Source organism: Rhinatrema bivittatum, chromosome 4, assembly GCF_901001135.1.
Source record: "Rhinatrema bivittatum chromosome 4, aRhiBiv1.1, whole genome shotgun sequence".
Taxonomy (NCBI): domain Eukaryota; kingdom Metazoa; phylum Chordata; class Amphibia; order Gymnophiona; family Rhinatrematidae; genus Rhinatrema; species Rhinatrema bivittatum.
Genome location: NC_042618.1, coordinates 418,704,959 through 418,723,969, shown reverse-complemented (window position 1 = coordinate 418,723,969; position 19,011 = coordinate 418,704,959). Strand labels below are relative to the sequence as shown.

At 44.5% G+C, this 19,011-nt stretch overlaps 1 protein-coding gene across 3 annotated transcripts in view; it reads left to right on the top strand.

Moving 5' to 3' along the window:
• KBTBD12 (kelch repeat and BTB domain containing 12) overlaps positions 1-19,011 on the top strand; it is a 98,526-nt gene that overhangs the window by 6,738 nt on the left and 72,777 nt on the right. For all 3 annotated transcript variants that reach the window (XM_029601310.1, XM_029601311.1, XM_029601312.1), the window contains exon 2: positions 3,435-4,624. In XM_029601310.1, the coding sequence (XP_029457170.1) occupies positions 3,555-4,624 (1,070 nt within the window). In that variant the 5' untranslated portion in view covers positions 3,435-3,554. The remainder of the gene's footprint in view (positions 1-3,434; positions 4,625-19,011) is intronic.

Genomic DNA, 19,011 nt, shown 5'->3' with positions numbered 1-19,011 from the left:
CTGATCCCCATCGAAGAATCGCTCGCAAAAACAATGTTGCACTGGGAATCCTGCCTCCAAAACATCAAACAACTTCTTACAAGTCTCAACCTGATACTAAATTCATCAAAAACGGAACTTCTACTCATCACTCCAGAAAACAGCTCCATCACATACACTCATCCTACCGTACCAAGCACTACACAAGTGAGAGATCTAGGAGTTCAAATTGACAATCACCTAAATCTGAAAGCTAACATCAACAAAACCACCAGAGACTGCTTTTACAAGCTCCAAGTGCTGAAAAGAATACGACCTCTCTTCCACACACATGACTTCAGAACGATCCTACAATCAATCATTTTCGCAAAGCTGGACTATTGCAACACCATCATGCTTGGTCTCCCTTCATCACACACCAAACCATTACAAATGGTACAAAATGCCTCCGCCCGTATACTCACCAACACCAGGAGAAGAGAACACATAACACCTATCTTGATGGACCTCCATTGGCTGCCCATCCACTTCAGAATAATCTACAAGGCCATTCTCACCATTTTCAAAAACATCCATCAATTAGCCCCAATCGATCTCCATATTCCCCTCCGATTACACCATTCCACAAGACCGACAAGAGATGCTTATAAAGGATCACTTCAAGTACCTCCAGCCAAGACTACCAGACACATCACGCTTAGAGATCGGGCATTCTCCACAGCCGGTCCAACATTATGGAACTCCATTCCCCCGGATCTTAGAATGGAACCCAACATTTCAACATTCAAGATAAGACTCAAAACGTGGCTGTTCACGCAGGCCTTTCCTAACTCCAACCCCATCTAATCTCCCTTCACACAACAAGCCCCGCTAGTATTAGCGTTAACAGCCACCTTTCAAAATGTTATTTATACTTATATTTTACTATCTAATCTTCATTTCCCTTCTCATTCCAAGTTATTGTTTTCCCTTGTTTTATGTAACTGCTTTTCTGCACTTTTGTTAAATGGTAAAGTTTCACCCCTGTTTCTTGTGAACCAGCATGATGGGACCACCGTCTTGAATGTTGGTATATAAAAAACTTAAATAAATAAATAAATAAATAAAAAATAAACAGCAGAACAAGTGTTAGCTGCTCAAATTTAACTTTTATGCAGGCCCTGTTGTAAGTATGTGGAGTGATAGCTAGTAGCCAAACACTTTAAAGTAACTACATTTTAAAGCTAAATTGTTGTCAACAACCGGAAAAAAATGAAGAAAGTTCAGCCCTGCACATGTGCTGTTTTTTTTTCCTTGCTCTAGCTCTTTGGTGCTCAAAAGATGCCAAGTAACCGGAAAGCTGCTGTTACCTGGGCAGCCTTCCAGTTGGGGCACCCAAGCTGCTGGGGCTTTTTCATTTACTGATTTGTGTTTCAACATTAACTGTTGGCAAGAAAAGGTGTTGCTATTCAGCACCATTTTTATGTCAGAAACTGTAGATAATTTGCCAGATAAAGCCCCCCAGAGCTGTATAGTAGCTTTCTGCTCACCTTTTTTGATCAGCTTGGAAGCTTTCCTTTCTACCATTAGTTGCTCCTGTGAGAGGTCCTCACTCCCTCTCCTGTTTAGGGGACACTTGGGGTTGTTAATGATGCACAAATCTGCAGCCTGTTGGGGAGGGTGGAGTAAAAAAATGCCTACAAACCTGCTGTAAGCCAGGGCTTCCCAAACTTGTCCTGATGAATCCCACAGCTAATCAGGATTTCAAGATATCCAGAATGATTATGCCCGAGATCAGTTTGTATGTGCTTTGCGCATTTATTTCCTGCATATTCATTGTGGATATCCTGAAAACCCTGCTGGCTGTGTGGTCCCCAGGACAAGTTTGGGAAGCCCCTGCTGTAGACAGTATATGGAAATAGTTTTGCATGCACTGCATCCTGCATATGTGAACAAAGGTGCTTGCTTCAGTATTGGAGTAGGAGAAAAGAACAGAAGAGGCTGTTTGCAATGTTGCTTGGGCACAGTACTTGTCTGCACCCTTCCTCTGTCAACACCACTGTTGAAATACTAGTGTTACAATAATGTACATGGTGGCATATCCAGTCTCCCAATTGTCCCAGTCTACGTTAGCATATTATTTCTCTTGTTTTGTTGCCATGTCAGTGGGACCATAGCGGACAGGAAATAAGGCAGACAGGGAGCTCATGTAGGACCCACTGTGGTCTAGGTGAAAGGCTTTAAAAGTCTTCCTAGCCTGTATTTAGAAGTCGCTTCATCGGATGCAGAGAAGATGGGATCAGGAGCCCCTTCCTCCAAGGACAGAACCCTGATTTTAGCATTATATAAATGCATTTTCACTGGGCACTTTGCAATGTGCAATGTGCTATTGTGAAGTGAATAGGGAAATCCAATTAATCTGAGTGACAGTGAGGCCCTTCCAATGCTGAGGACAAAATCTTTGTCCAGCGCTACACAATTCTAACAGACTGCTTTTTTCTTCAGTTTGTACAGGGAGAATGCTAACAATTCTCTTAATTAAAGTGAAAAGAGAACCATTTTTCTTCTGCAACTGTTTCAGAAATCTGTTTCATAAAAATGAAAAGGCACTCTAGGGGCAGTATTTTGTTGTAAGAGCCATCGCTTTGACAAGCAGTCTTTTAATAGACATGCAACAATGGCTGGTTTATCCAAAGGTTTATAAAACTTGAGTCTTGCAAGACAATGTAATAGATTTATTGAGGATTTTCCTGTGATCACAGAATGGGAACTCTTTTTTTGTAAATGTGTTCATCCCTAAGAATGCTCTACATAAATGTAATGAACATGAACAACTTTCATTACTAAGCTGAAGTATTTCATTCTTAATTGTAATGGTGCATTATAATGTTCAGTGCTTGGATTCATGTTTTTGTATTGTTTTTACTCAGCAGGGTACTCCCACTCCTTTAGGCTTCCAACTCAGTCAAAGCCAGGGCTAGGATCTGGTACTGTAACCCCTATTTTATATCTCCCACCACCACCCACATTCTTAGTCTACTCATTGCAGTGAGAGTCCTGGGCTGAGGGTAGTGTGCCAGGGCTCCTTCTGGAACCCTACAGTCATGGGCCTTAAGCAATATCCACAACTCCTTCCCCACATGGAGGCTGTAAGACCCAACTTGGGGATTAAACTGGGGACTTTCCCAGGGACAGTGCACAGTACTTTCCACTTGAGCCATCAGGCTGCCCCTAGGATTAATATTTAAAACTTGGTACATGGACTGAACTCCAAGTGAAAAATTTCAAAATAGAAAAGGTTGTGTGAATTCTGTCCAATTGATTTGCCAACCAGATTGTAAAGTGGATTTGAATATTGACTTACCGCATTATGGAAAAGATTTTAGTAATCAAGGTTAATCATCAAAATATGTTTATCGCTGTATGTTTTCTTATATTCTTATAAGTAAATTATATGGTATGTTTTTGTTTTTCAGAAACATTGCTTTTAGTGCATATCACATCAAGAATGAAGAGACTTACAAAGAGTCTATCCAAAGCAGAACTAAAATAGACGTGAAGAGTATTTTAAAAATAGAAGCTTCTGAAGTATCATCATGGCGAGCTCCTCGGAAGGAGAGAGAAAGCAACATCACAGCAGGCATTTATTAAGCCAAGTAAAGTGGATGAAGGAATCTGCAGAGCTTATTGATGTGGTTCTGGTTGTAGAAGGTGAAAAGTTCCCTTGCCACAGGCTTATACTGGCTTCATTCAGTCCTTACTTCAAGGCCATGTTTACATGTGGCTTGCTGGAGTGCACTCAGAATGAAGTGGCACTGTGTGACACAACTGCAGAGAGTGCGTCCATCATCCTAAACTACATGTACACTGGAGATCTACAGATCAGCAACCAGAGCGTTCAGGATGTTGCCACTGCTGCCTTCCTGATGCAGATGGAAGACGTTTTCGACACATGTCAGAAATATATGATGGACAGGATGGATGCTTCCAACTGTGCAGGGATCTACTATTTTGCAAAGCAGATTGGGGCTGAAGAATTATCTGATCAAGCCAAAAAGTATCTCTACCAGCACTTTGCTGAGGCAAGCTTACATGAAGAAATCCTTGAAGTTGAATTTCAACAACTGTTGACTTTGATCAGATCTGATGATCTAAATGTCTCCCGGGAAGAGAGCATTTTAGACTTGGTTCTGCGATGGGTGAACCATGACAGAAGTACCCGGGAAAAGCACCTTATTGAGCTCTTGAAGCAAGTGAGGCTCATGCTAATAAGTCCGTCTTTTCTTCAAGAAGCTCTAAAGAGGAACACCGTGCTGCTGTGCAATTCAGACTGCCACAGTTTGATTGAGGTGGCATTAGAAAGCATTAGGAAATCTAAGCAGCACTCCCTCAGTCTTCGGTATGGCATGGAGACCACCAACCTTCTTCTTTGCATTGGCAACAGCTCTTCGGGTATTAGGTCCAAGCATGGCAACTACGCAGATGCTAGTTTTTGTTATGCTCCTACAACTGGAAAAACATACTTCATTCATTCTCCAAAGTACGGGGAAGTTCTGGGCTTTGTTTGTGCCGGTGTTGTAACTGAAAACAATGATATAATTCTGGCTGGAGAAGCAAGTACAGTTAAACAAGCAAGACAAAAGACCAGAAATGTTGAAATATGTAGGTGGGTACCTTCAAGTTAAATATTTGACTAGTACAGACTTTCTGTTCAGCTGCCATAATTCTTCCTTGAATTGAATAGCACTTTCGGAAACAGGAAAAAGCTGTAAGTTAATTTTCCCATTGTTCTCATTAAGTTTTAATGTCAAGTTCAGGTCAAGGACACCCTCCTTAGTCACCGAAATGCTGCACTGGTGTCACTGTGTGTGAGCAGTTTGCAGACAGCACCATGAAAAGCAATAGAGTGGCTGGTAGATGCCCAAGATTTCACCTGGGAATCTAAAGCTTTTTAGCAGTCTATACCATAGAAGTCTCCATTCCCCAGGTCTCAAGACAGATTAGGAATATTCCCTTTCTTGAATCCAGAGCTCTATTATAAGGAAGGAAGGACTCATGCTGCTCCTCCCTCCCCCTGGTGGCTCTTCCAGCTGTTGCCTCCATGCTGTCCACCCTGCTGTCCAGAACTGGCTGAACTGTATGGGGGCTGCAGACAAGAAAAATGTGGGGGGGGGGGGGGGGGGAGTGCAGGGTATCTGAGTACTACCACCAAGCAGCGACTGCTGCAGTCTGTCAGTGAGCACTCACAGTCTCCACAATGGTCTCTTCCTTAGTATTCGGGTAGGTCAGTCCCAAAGAGTGGGTTATGCACCTCTGCTAGCAGATGGAGACGGAGCAAAAGCTAATATCACGACTATAAAGTCCCGCCCCGACATCAGCCCGCCAGTATTCTCCATCTCCAGCAGATGATGGACATGCATTTCCCTTTGGGGGATTGCCTATGAGTAAATTAAAGAAAAGAAATAACTTGGAAAGGAGATATCTGTGTAGCACCACTTGCCTCCTGAGGTGATACCGTGCGGTCCCTCCTTCCGTATAGTGCCTCAGTCTGGTAGTCTTGACTGGCATAGACCTAAATTCCAGTTAACGGTTGCAGGCCGTGAGTGACTCTGCAATGAAGGTTTTAACCTTCTCCCCCCAAAGTCGGGATATGTTCCTGCTCTCAGCCAGGGAGGGCTGAGTTCAGGTAAACGTTTTTAACTTTAAAAACAAAAAAAAGAGTGACAGGAAGACAGTAGGTGAAGGGTCTGTTTCCTCGGCATTTGACTGTCCTGCTCACATGTCTGGGGAGTTCTGTGAGGTGAGGAGAGAGTTCAGGCACAGCAGATTGAGCAGCCATTTGGCTAGGCCCTGCTTCCAGGTTTCTCCAGTTTTGGCAAGTGGTAGGCCACGGGGTACTTTTGCGTACTTTTGTGCTGCAAACCATCGGCGTGCACGTGCACATCTGGGTATGCTCCCATTCTCATCTATATGTGCAGTTGGGTGTTCTTCCTTCTAGACGCACATTGTGTATGCCCAGTTTAGACAGTCCTAGGTGTCCACTAAGACAAGTACCTAAGCACGTGGGCTTGGATGCACATTTTTGTGCGTTCATATTAGGCGCACTTGTACGTGCAAGAAAGCTAGGCGCGAGCCTTCATTGGACTATGCACTTACAACATGGCACCCATGGCAAAGAAACCTAAGCGCCAATCTGTGCTGCCTGTCACATCAGAGGCATTCAGCCAGAGCTTTCTTTAAGCCTGTGTCAGTGCTGCCTGGATGCTCGGGGAGATTTGCCTCCTTCCAATTTTGCCAACAATGGTCCATCTCCTCGGTCTAAGGGGAGTGGAACCAAGGGAGACATTGCAGGGTCAAGTCCTCAGGGGACACTGCTCGCAGGATGTCAGGTTTTGGCCTTTGGGGCCTGGAATGAACCTGGCCTCCTTTTCCTGGATGGAATTCTTCCAGGGATTGCAGATATTTCCACAGGGCTGGTCTTCTGAAGCAGCAGTTCCTACTAAAATATGTCCAGGTGCTCCAAGTGCTCCTCTGCCTGTCTCCATGGTCAAGCATCATAGCACAGTGTGGTCTCACAGAGCTTGAATGCAGGTGGATCAGGATGATACTGATGATGACAGTAGGAGATCTTCTGGTGAAGAAGGGGATATTCCCCCAGATTTGGAGCCATGTAGCACTCTTCTATGTTTCTTTCAGAGAGATGAGTTGCAGGGCCTGATATCTCAGACCCTGAAGACCCTCGGAGTGGCTGGGCCTGACTCCATTGGTGAGGTAGAAGAAGGATCCTATTTTGGTCACCCCGTGCAAGGCTTCTTGTTTCTTTCCCCTCTTAGATAGAATCCAGGAGTTGATTGATCTGGAATGGAATGTGCTAGAATCGTCCTTTAAAGCAGAATGTGTCTTAGTGGGTTTATATCCCTTGGATCCACAGGCCAGAGAGCAGTTACCTTTCCCTAAGGTGGATATCTTGGTGTGTTCTGTCACGAAACATACCACTATCCCGGTAGAGGGAGGTGTGGCTCTGAAGGATGCTCAGGATAGCAGGATTGAAGCTATCCTGAAACAAGCCTTTGAGGCAGTGACAGTGGACTTGCAAATTGCTTTTAGTTGCACCTTGGTAGCTCTGGCTACCTTGCAGCTTTGTCAAGAGTCTGGTGGCATTGAGTCCAATTTAGGGCCTATGGTGGAACCAGGGATCGCCTTCTTGGCTGATGCGGACTGTGACTTGGTACGCAGAGCCACCAGAGGAGCTGCTTCAGTTATTGCAGCCAGGCGGCAGCTGTGGCTGCACAGCTGGTTCGCAGATACTATTTCAAAGTCCAGTCTTGACTAAGCTGTCTTTCAAAGGCTCACTTTTGTTTGGCAGTGAATTGGAAAAAATGGCAAGTAAATGAAGAGAGACCCAGGTCCTGAGCTTACCGGAGGATAAGAAGCTAGTTTCTCGACTTCTCGGGCAAATGGCCGCTCTTGAGATTACCGGCGTTTTCGGCCTTATAGGGGAGATCCCATACCTTCTACTGATCTCATTCCTTTCACCCCCCAAGGTCCTCAAAAAAATACAGGCTCTGGAGGCAGAGCCCCTCTGCCTTCCCAATGAAGGTTTGCAGGCTCACCTGGTGGTGCGAGAGATAGGTCGTCATCTCTCCTGGTTTTATCACAGGTGGGCCCAGATTATATTGGATTAGTGGGTTCTCGAAATTCTATGCTCTAGCATTTCTTCACATTCCTCCAGATGCCTTCATCTCTCCATGCAACTCCATTCAGAAGAGGGTAGAATTGGAAGTGACAGTACAATGATTATTGATTCTGAAAGCGGTGATCCCCATTCCTGAATTGCAACGAAATACGGGCCGATATTCCATTTATTTTGTCATGCCCAAAATGGAAGGGTCGTTTTGGCCCATACTGGATCCTAAGGGCATCAGTTAACATCTATGAGTCAGGCATTTCAGGATGGAAACGGTGCGCTCTGTCATAATGGCAGTTCAAGCAGGGGAGTACCTCATGTCTCTGGATCTGACAGAAGCATATCTGAACATCAGTGGTTCCTCTGATTTGCCATCCTGGATTGTCTTTACCAGTCTCAAGCCTTGTCTTTTAGACTAGCCACAGCACCCAGGACTTTTCCAAGGTCATGGTAGTGGTCGCAGCAGCCCTTCATAAGGAGAGCATTCTAGTTCACCTCTATCTGGATGACTGGTTGATTCGATCCAAGACATTGGAAGAGAGTCTTTGCATTTCCCACCAGGTGGTTTCCTTGCTACAGGAACTGGGCTGGGTGGTGAATGTGGCCAAGAGCAATTTACAGCCATCTCAGACCCTGGAGTATCTCGGGGTTCGATTTGATACAAGGCAGGGCAGAGTGTTTCTGCCAGAGTCTCAGATGCACTCACTGATGCTGCGAGTCTGATGCCAGAGGAACTCTGTTCGTCCAACTGTGTGGTCATATCTACAGGTCTTGGATTGATGTTTGCCACATTAGAAGTAGTTCTCTGGGCGAGGGCACATATGCGCCCTCTTCAGTGCGCTTTGCTCTCCCGATGGAGTCCGCAGTCTCAGAACTATGTGGTGAGGCTGCTCCTTCCATTAGAGGTGAAATCGCAGTTGAACTGATGGTTACATGCGGGCCATCTCAGGAAGGGAATTTCCCTGATGATGCCGGATTGGTTGGTATTATTTTCTTTTTCTTTCTTTCAAAATAGTTTTTTATTGCAAGAAGGAGGGGTACAAAAAGGCAAAACAGATTAAGTAGTACAAAAGATGCTAAACATATCAGCATATACTGTAGGCACCAGTGAAACAGTCCCAAAGAAGAACAAATAATCACATGTTGAACAAGAACAAGAAAACCCCTCCTTCCCATTTTACATTTTTTTACCCACCCATCCTTGAGAAGCCCCAGAAACTTACATACATACCAGACACACCCACACACACACAAACTGTCATACAACATTCATCCATCCTTCCTCACTTCCCGTATACACATCCTATCTACCCCTCATAACTGTACCTTGTCAGCCAGCCCGATTTGGAAGATGCAGAATGCAGAATTTTTCTATTACTACTACAATGTCCCATATTCACCTACACATTATGAATACTGAAATAATCCCTTATATCTATCTCATCCAACAGCTACAAATATTTAATAATCATTCCATTGAACTTTGCTTCCTGAGTTTTTCAGGCTGTTTTGAATATCTAAGGGCAGCAATTGAAAGAAAGTTCCCCACATCTCACCATATGTCTTAGCCGTTCTACACCCACCCAACTTAACATCCAGCCACTCTAACTGCATAGTTAAAGCCAAACACTGATACCAATGAGTAATGGGTGGAGAGACTTCCTCTACCCGCACTACTACAAAACACTTGCAAGCTGTCAACACAGCTATATGAACAAAATTATCCCAGGGAGTACGTTTACCAAGTGTCCCCTCTTATTACTCCAGACAAAAGAAGGCGTCCGCATCTTGGGACTTCCAACCCAATACATTGGCGAATCACAGCTAAAATTGCAGCCCAAAACAAGTCATGTGCTGTACAATGCAGGAACCTATGAATTAAAGACCCATCTTCCACCCCACACTTGTTGCTCACTGGAGTTCTGACCAGACCCATATAGTGCCTCCGCACATCATCTAAGTAGGCATGATGCAGGAATTTAAAATGTAATTCTCACAAGCTTATATCATGGGTGCCTCTATGGAGTGCCTCAAAGCAGCTCTCTAGATAACTTGCTGAAATAGATTCCCCCAGGGAGGTAGTCCAATAAGCTGCAAGAGAGACGAGCTGTGCCTGCAATCTCTTTGGGGTAGATTTTCTAAATTTGCGCGATCGCATACTTTTGTTCGCGCACCAGGCGCGAACAAAAGTACGCTGGATTTTATAAGATACGTGCGTAGCCGCGCGTATCTTATAAAATCCGGGGTCGGTACGCACAAGGGGTTGCACATTTGTGCAACCTGCGCGCGCCGAGCCCAGCGCGCGCTGCCTGTTCCCTCCGAGGCCGCTCCGATTTCAGAGCGGCCTCAGAGGGAACTTTCCTTCGCCCTCCCCCTCCCTTCCCCTACCTAACCCACCCCCCCTTACCTTTGTTGGCAGATTTACGCCTGCTAAAAGCAGACATAAATCTGCGCGCGCCAGCAGGCTGCTGGCGCGCCATCACCCGACCCAGGTGCTGGTCCGGAGGCCTCAATCACGCCCCCGGGCCTGCCCCCGAAATGCCACGTCACGCCCCCAAAATGCCACAGAAATAATGGAGATCAGGGAGTCGTCAAGCTTTCCATAAGCCCCTGTTCACAGCAGAAATATCTGCCAGAGATCCATTCACCTACAATGCGCATTTGACAGGCCGAATTATACAAATGCAGATCAGGAAAGCTCAACCCACCAGTTTCCTTGGAGTATTCCAATTTGTCATGGCTTATCCGCATTCACCTACCGTTCCAAAGAAAGGCTATGAAAGAAGAAAACAGCTTACCCAGGTTTCTCGCAGTAAGCCAGCATGGTAGCATTTGTAATTTATACAGTATCTAGGGGACAATCACCATCTTTAAAAGCGCGCATCTACCAAAAAGTGATAGAGGAAGGGATTGCCACGTCTTTAATTGTGATTGTATGTGGTCTATAGTGTCTTTAAGGTTCAGCTTGTACAAACTACTCAAATCCCTGGGAATCCACACACCCAAGTGTTTAATTTTACTAGGCGCCCAAGCCAAAGGGAAAGGACCCTTGCCAAGTGGACATCAATCTCGGGTCGAGCGCCAACACCTCAGATTTAGAGAAATGAATCCCTAAACCCGCAATAAGTTGAAATTGTGAAAAAGTGTTTATAATAGCGGGAATACTCCTTTGGGGTTGGTCCACAAATAGCAAAATACCATCTGCAAACATAGCAAGTTTAAAAGTTAAGCCTCCCATATGGAACACTTGGAACTCTGTGTCACGATGCAGCTGAATCGCAATGGGTTCAGTAGCCAACACAAATAGTAGTGGCGAAAGAGGACAGCCTTGACGGACTCCACGATGAAGAGCAAAAGGGTCTGACAGGGCTCCATTAATTAAAATCCGTGCACTTGGGTTACTGTACATTACTCGAAGCCAATCCCAACGATCTACCTGTGAAACCATAACAAGTTAAAGCTCAGAATATATAGGCCCACGAAAGGGAGTCAAAAGCTTTTTCTGCATCCAAGCTAAGGATGACCTACTTGCCGGATGATGTTTGGCTCAGCGCAGCAGTTAGCTGTCAAACATTTTTTACTCCCTGCCTCCTCTTTACAAATCCTGTCTGGTCAGTATGAATCAGCTGAGGAAGTACGCCACTCAGTCTATTGGCTAACAAGGCCACTAGAACTTTCATATCAACATTAATCAGAGAAATAGGACAGTATGAACCTACCTCTAGGGGGTCCTTGCCTTTTTTTGGGCAAAACAACTATAACAGATTGATTCATAGTTGAAGCCATTGATCTTGTGGAGGCCATAACGCAATAGAACTTAGAAAGTGTCAGGAAAATTGAAAATTTCAGAATTTTATAAAATTCTGGTCCCAACCCATCAGGCCCTGCGGCTTTTCCCAACTTCAGGCCCTGTACAACAGAAAAAATTTCCCCTTCCCTGATAGGAGCATTGAGTGACATAGCAGTATCTAGTGATATTGTGGGCCAGAGGGAATCACTATAAAAAGCATCACAGGCCTTCAAGTCCATGGGTTTATCACTATACAGGTCACCATAATACGCAACAGCGAGTTGAAATATCAGCTTGAGAGAACTTGTGAGCACCATGTCGATCTTAAATACCTGTTATACAAGATTTCTGACCTTGGACCTGTTCTAGATTAGACAGAAGTTTACCCAGCCTGTTGCCATGTTTATACATTTGATATTGGAAATTTCGGAGGGACTTGGAAGCCCACTGATGCAGCAAGTGATTTAATGACCCTATACATTTACCAACATTAATTTATGTGCCCTTCTAAAAACCGTTGTGATGCTATATAAGTTAATGAAGGTATAGAAAAGATTTTAAATAAATAAATAGTACCTTGTTATTATGGTAAACTCGTAACTTAGCGGGAACAGCAGAGTGAAGCAAATCCTTCTCTTGTGCAGTTTCGTACAGGCTGGAGACATATATTTGCGTTGCAATGCCACACGTGAAGAAAACTCATTAAATATCAGGATCTTGTTGCCCTGAAATTCCATAGACGGCTGCTGTCGAAACACCTGCAAAAGCTGTGTTTTATGGCTCCAGTTTAAAATGCGTGCCATCACCAGACTGAGCCTGCTGTCTTTCTCCTGCAATTGGCCCACGCGTTGAATCTGTTCACATCTCAAGTGGTTTTCAGCAATTACCAGTCCAATGCGATCTGGTAGCCATTTCTCAATAAAGTCATTCAGTTTGTGTTCCCAAAGCGATTCTGGAAAACCTATGATCTTTATATTATTTCGGTGGTTTTGATTTTCTTGGTCTTCAATCCTCTCCTCCAGCAAGTTGTTCTTATCTGCAAGCTCTGCAATGTGCTGCTCAGCCACAACGAAGCGGCCTTCCTGGTGAGAGATTGTTTGTTCTACCTGGTCCAATCATTTTGATTGCCCATCAAGGCTGCTTTTAATGTCTTCGATGGAAGTTTGTAATTTTACGAGTCTCTCCAGGGCTGCAGACACGCTATTAGAGATCTGCAACAGGATTTCTGCAGAAATTGCCGCGAGGGGCTTAGAATTTTTGTTTGCGGCTGCCATATTATAACTGCAGGTCTTTCTTGCTCTCCCACTTCGGAGGCTATGATATCACATAGCCCTTCGTCCCAAGCTCAAAAGAGTGCTGCAAGCAGCACACAGCAACCAGCAAGCCAGGCACTTTCAAATAAGTTGGAACAATACGGGTTTGAATTGAACTTAAGGGGTGTATGGAGGGGGGATCACGGAGCACTCACACCCTGCCTCCGTTCAGCTTGCCGCCCTAACCGGAAGGGGGATTGGTTGGTATTCATGATAGATGCGAGCCTCCGGAGCTGGGGGGCTTGCTATTAGGAGTTGATGGTGCAAGGGTGCTGGAATGCAGTGGAGCAGCAGTGAAACATCAACAGACTGGAGGCACGAGCAGTTCAGTTGGTGTGCCTGCAGTTCACTGAGAGGCTAGAGGCTCAGGCATTCTGGATAATGTCCGACAATGCAACAGCAGTGGCTTACATCAATCAGGGTGGAACCAAGAGTCAACAGGAGGAGATAGATACGCTCATGGTATGGGTGGAACAGCATCCCTAAGCATATCCGCCTCTCGCATTGCTGGAAAGGACAATATCAGACCCAATTTCCTCAGCTGGAGAAGCTTGGACCCAGGAGAATGGGAGCTGACGGGCGAGGACTTTCAGGTCCTGGTGGACTGCTGAGGCCTTCCGGATCTAGACCTGTTGGCAATCTTCAACAATGCAAAAGTTCCATGTTTCTTTAGTTGCAGGCAGAACCCAAAAGCGATGAACATAGACTCTTATTCAGGAGTGGCCACATGATGCCCTGCTGTATTCATTCCTACCTTGGCCTTTGAAAGAAGATTGCAAGTCAAACCAACACTCTCCTTTTAGTGGTTCCGGATTGGGCTTGAAGGCCATGGTAAACTGATCTAAAGAGACTTCTGGTGGGCAGTCTCCTCTGGCTACCGTCTCGGACAGATCTGTTACATCAGGGGCCCATTCTACACAAGGATTTGGGTCAATTCTGTCTTGTGGTTTGACCTTTGAAAGGGCTCAGCTGTTGAAGCATGGTTATTCTCCTTCTGTAATTTCCATTCTTCTCCGGGCCCAGAAATTTTCTACTTCTCTAGCTTACATAAGAGTTTGGAGGGTCTTTGAGGCCTGGAGTTCTGAATGAGATATTCAGCTGCTCAAGGTGGATATTACTTTGATTTTGGAATTTTTACAGGACGGCTTGCTTAAGGGTTTGGCCTTTAATACCTTGAAGGTTCAAGTTGTGGCACTGGCTTGTTACAGGGGAAGAGTCAATGGAGTGCCTTTGTCTTCCCATCTGAACGTGTCCCATTTCTTCCAGGGAGTTAGACATCTTCGTCCCCCTTTGTGGCTTCTGGTGCCTTTGTGGGATCTTAACTTGGTCTTCCAAGTTCTTGGCAGGTCTGACTTTTCGACCACTGAGTACTGCTATCTTACGGCTGCTTACTTTGAAGACAGTTTTTCTGGTAGCAATCTGTTCTGCTCATTGGGTCTCTGAGCTGCAGGCTCTTTCCTGCCATGAGCCTTTTCTCTGGGTGCGGCTCAACTTTGGACTGTGCCTTCCTTTTTGCCCAAAGTGGTTTCGGACTTTCATTTGATTCAGTCCATTTCTCTGCATGCCTTGGACAGGGACAGAGATGAAGCTGAGTACTGCCTTTTGCGCTCCTTGGATGTCAAGTGTCATTTACTGTGCTACTTGGAGGTGACTAGGATGTCTGATCACCTGTTTGTTCTCCATGGTGGAGGTAAGCAGGGAGCACCAGCAATGTGGACAATTGCCCGCTGGGTTAAGGAGGTCATTACAGCAGCCTATGTGGCTGCTGAGGTTGCCTTACCGAAGCAGATTAGACTGCATTCCATGAGGATTTAGCCAGTATTGTGGGTGGAGCTTCATTTATTGTCACCTGCTGAAGTTTGCTGAGCAGCAAGATGGTCATCTTTGTACACCTTCTCCAAGCTTTACCACTTGGATGATAGAGCTATGGAGGATGCCAATTTTGCACGGGCAGTTTTGACTGGACTGCTGGCAGCCTCCCGCCCTTTTCAGGATTATTTATTTATTTTATTTCGTTTTTGTACGTCCCACTCGTTGGGCTTGGCCTACCCAAATACTAAGGAAGGAGAAATTACGACTTTTATTAACTTATTTATTTATTTATTTATTTATTTAGATGTTTTATATAGCATCTTTCCAAAAGAAGATCACAACGGTTTACAAGGTCAGTTTTAAAATTCTTGATCGGCATTCACATCATTGTCAGCTTTCATACTCTAGGTCAACTGTTACGATCCCCCCTGTTGCTGCGCTACAGGAGGGATCTCACCTTTCCACTGGAGGCCGCTTCGAAGCCAGGGCTTCACCTGTGTACCATCCAGGATTTGCTCCAGGGCCTGGAAGGCCTAGCTGTTCCTGAGGCCTGCCTGTGGCTTGCTGGCTGGGTTTGGACTTCCTGGTTAGGCCACGCCCTTCTCCCTAGGGGCCGGCCCGCAGCTCTCCACCTCAGTTATAGGGCCAGCAAGGGGCGGTCCAAGTGAACTCCTCCCAGGGAGTTGCCCACATCAGCTGTATAAAAGGACTTTCTCGTCAGTTCCTGCTTGCCTTTGGATTGAGCTTTACAGTCGTCTGTACCTCTTCCTCGATCCAGGTCCTCCGTGGTCTCGCTTGCCTTGATGGCTCCCGGTTCTGTCTTTTGCCTCGATGTTTGTTCCGGATGTTCCTGATGTCTGTTCCTGATCCAGTGTCTGATCCAGTTCCTGATGTTCCTTCCTGCTTTAGGCTGCCAGGAGTGCAGCAACCTGCCCTATCTTGACTGCCAGGAGTGCAGTAACCCACCGTTTCCTCTTCCCTGCGCTCGTCCCGCTCCCGCGTTTGTAGGACAGGGTGGTCCGTGACCAGTCCAGCCGTGCTGGCTGTGTAGGGCGCCCTGAGAGACAGTGCCCATGTCTTGCTTCAGCCCTTGCCTGTGATGTCTTGCTTCAGCCCCGTCTTGGATGTCTTGCTTCAGCCCCCGTCTGATGTCTTCAGTGTGCTAAGGACTCTGTCTGCCCTTGCCTCTGTCCGGCCTGCCGCCCTATGCCGTTACCCAGCGGCAGGTCCGAAAGGGCTTGGAACAGTCGGAGGACTGTTCATCAATCAACATAGCGTTGTTGGTTGCCATGGGCGTGCAGGTCCTGCTGAGGGTCAGACTCTGTTCCTTACTCCTGCTTCCGTACCTGCCCGGCTCACCATGCCTGCATTGGCTCACCTCCCACGGTGTGGCTTGGGGCTCCTCCCTAAGTCTTGCCATGGCCCAAGGGCTCACCACCTGCTTTAGAGGCGACTGCGCTCCTCGCGCTCGTAATAACATCAACACAACAGCAAAATCATATTCTCGTTCATATCCATACATATTCTACTTACCTAATAATTTCCTTTCCTTTAGTGAAGCGTAGGTCAATCCTAGACCTGGCCTTGGCTGCTGGATTTGGATTTTCTGGTTAGCCTTCTTAGGGCGAGCAATGCAGAGTATGATTCCTGCTCTTCGTTGATAACTGGTAAGTAGCTTCTCTAGCTCTTGGTTTGCTAGATATGTTCCTTCTTTTGGCTGAGCTCAGTGTTCCTGTTGGTTGATAAACACAAATGGTTGCTTGTTGCTAATAATGTTTGAGTTTAATCAGGTCTGTCCACAGTTTGGCTTTTCCAGAGAATACTGGCGGGCTGTTGTCGGGGCGGGACTATATAGTCATGACGTCAGCTTTTGCTCTGCCTCCTTCTGCTGGCAAAGGTGCATAACCCATTTGTTGGGCTTGACCTACCCTTCACTAAAAGAAAGGAAATTATCAGGTAAGTAGTAATTTCTCCATATAAATAGGAAGTCCACTGGAAAGAGTTTATCAGAGTGTTAAAATAACCCTATTGTTCCTGTGACAAAATTACTTTTGCTTTTGGTTATGGTTTCTTTAGCTTTTGCAGCTTAGTTCAATAGGTCTAAAATTTTGCTTGGTATTGTGGTCAAATCTTGTTTTAATTAAGGGAAAAATTCTTCTTTTATAAATATTGCAAATGAATATCTGAAATTTAGTAGGAGGAAATGTTATTTCCCTGAAGTTTTAAAGATCCCTGCCTTAAGAAAGAAAGATACTGTTGAAAGCTTGACTAAGTTGTGGTATTCAAATGTCTCATTAGCCATAGCTACAGTTGCTCCATTGAAACTCTGTATTATTAAGATGAATTGCTCTTCTCCATGGTTTACTTCTGTTATTTGGAAATTGAAGCAAAGTAAACATAAACTTGAGAGGACTTGGCAGAAAACCCATCCTGAAGCAGCTAAGCTGCTTTTTAAGGCATTTTGAAGGTATTTGGCAAGGAGTTAATAAAGCCTGAGAAGAGTTATTACTCAAAACAGGATTTTGTGTGCTTCATACTCATCAAAAGAGTTATTTAAAATTATTGATTAATTTTTAAAGCCATATTGGGTCTAGGAACTTGAAGCTTACCCCCATCAGTGTCAAATTGTGAGAACTTATTGTTATACTTCTCGGATGGGGGTAAACTTCAAGTTCCTAGACCCAATATGGTTTTAAAAATGAATCAATAATATGCTGATCTAGGAGGAAATATAAATCTGGCCTATAAATCGCATAACCAAGTTGAATCGTTAAGTGAGTTTCAGCAGACCTCCAAGGAGAGCATGAAATATGTTTTACTTAGGTTAAACTCTTCTACATCTAGCTTAGACCTCTGCCCTTCACGGTTGATTAAGAACTTAGGGGAGGACATGGTAAATTGACTGTGGGCAACTGTGAATGCTTCATTAAAGGAAGGTATTGTGCCAGTTTCTCTGAAGGAAGCAGTGTTAGGCCAGCTCTTAAGAAGCCATCATTGAGTTTTGAAGAATTGTCTATCACCCTACGGCAAACCTTTTTTTTTTGGTTTGTTTGTTTTGTCAGATTTGATCAAAAAAGCATTTGCTGTCCTGTTGACAAAATTAACTGATTAGGTAACCTATTTGGATTCTTGTCAGGCAGGGTTTAGATGCAATCATAGTATGGCAACAGTAGTAGTAACTCTGCTGGTTCTATTGCATTATTGATTTTACTAAATCTTAGTGCAGATTTTGATATGATTGATCACAATATTTTGCTAAATAGATTGAGCGAGTTGGGTGTAACAGACACAGTTTTAAACTGGTGTAAAACATTTTCAATATTGTTCTCAAAGATAGTCTTGGGAGATGTTTGTGCCACATCTCGGGAAGCTGATTGTGGAGTCTCCCAGTTTCTATTTTATCTCCTCTATAATTTAGTATTTATATGAAGTCTAGTGCTGATTTGTTAAGCATACATTTTTTATTTATGCAAACAAAATTAAATTATTCATTACTCTTGATTCAAATATGAAGAATAAGAAGACTTTGATCAATAGTGATTTAGATTTGATTTATATTTGGATCTTTCAGAAAAGATTGCTGTTCCAGCCCTTAAAAACGGAACTTCTTATGGCAGGGGAAAATATTGACCTTTCTTTGATGTTGAATGGACTCCCACTATTTTGTAAACAATCTGTAAATAGTTTGGGAGTTGTTTTTGCTGAAGAGCTTTCTATGTCTACTCATGTTGCCAAGTTCTGTAAAAGTTTGTATATGACTCCGTGAGCTCTTTAAAAAATGTGGGCGTTTCTGACAAGAACAGCTTTAGAATCGGTAGTACAGGCACTAATCATCCTTAGAGTAGATTATTGCAATAGTATTTTTTAGGTCTACCATTACATTTTGTCACACACTTCAGTTAATTCAGAATTCAGCTGCCTGGGTAATCTCAGGTGTCAGGAAATTTGAACATATTTCTCCAATCTTGAAAGATTTACATCAGTTGTCTGTCTTGTTAAGGATTCAGCTAAAGTTTTGGTCTTAGTTTTTTATGCATTACACTCTTTAGCACCTGAATACTTGAGTTTACAAATAATAATAATAATAATAATCTATATATATATAAAAGGCTTGTGTCGGTCGGCCGGTAACACTGATGTGTCTGTCTGTGGCCACCAATTGGTGCCCAGATCAGTAGAAAGTGCACTATGTAAAGACAATATAGTCTGTCTGCAAAGCCCTGGCACACACAGGCACAGGCAGACACACATTCACACAGACACACACACAGGTAGATATATACATGCACACACTCGCAGGCATAGTCATACACACACAGGCACACACATACATACACAGGCTGCTATTGACCAGACAACCCAAGCAATGCTGGGTACCGTTGGCTAATATCCTGTGTCTGTGAAGCCTCTCATGCTCCCAAAGGCATATCAAGCATACAGGCGCACACAAG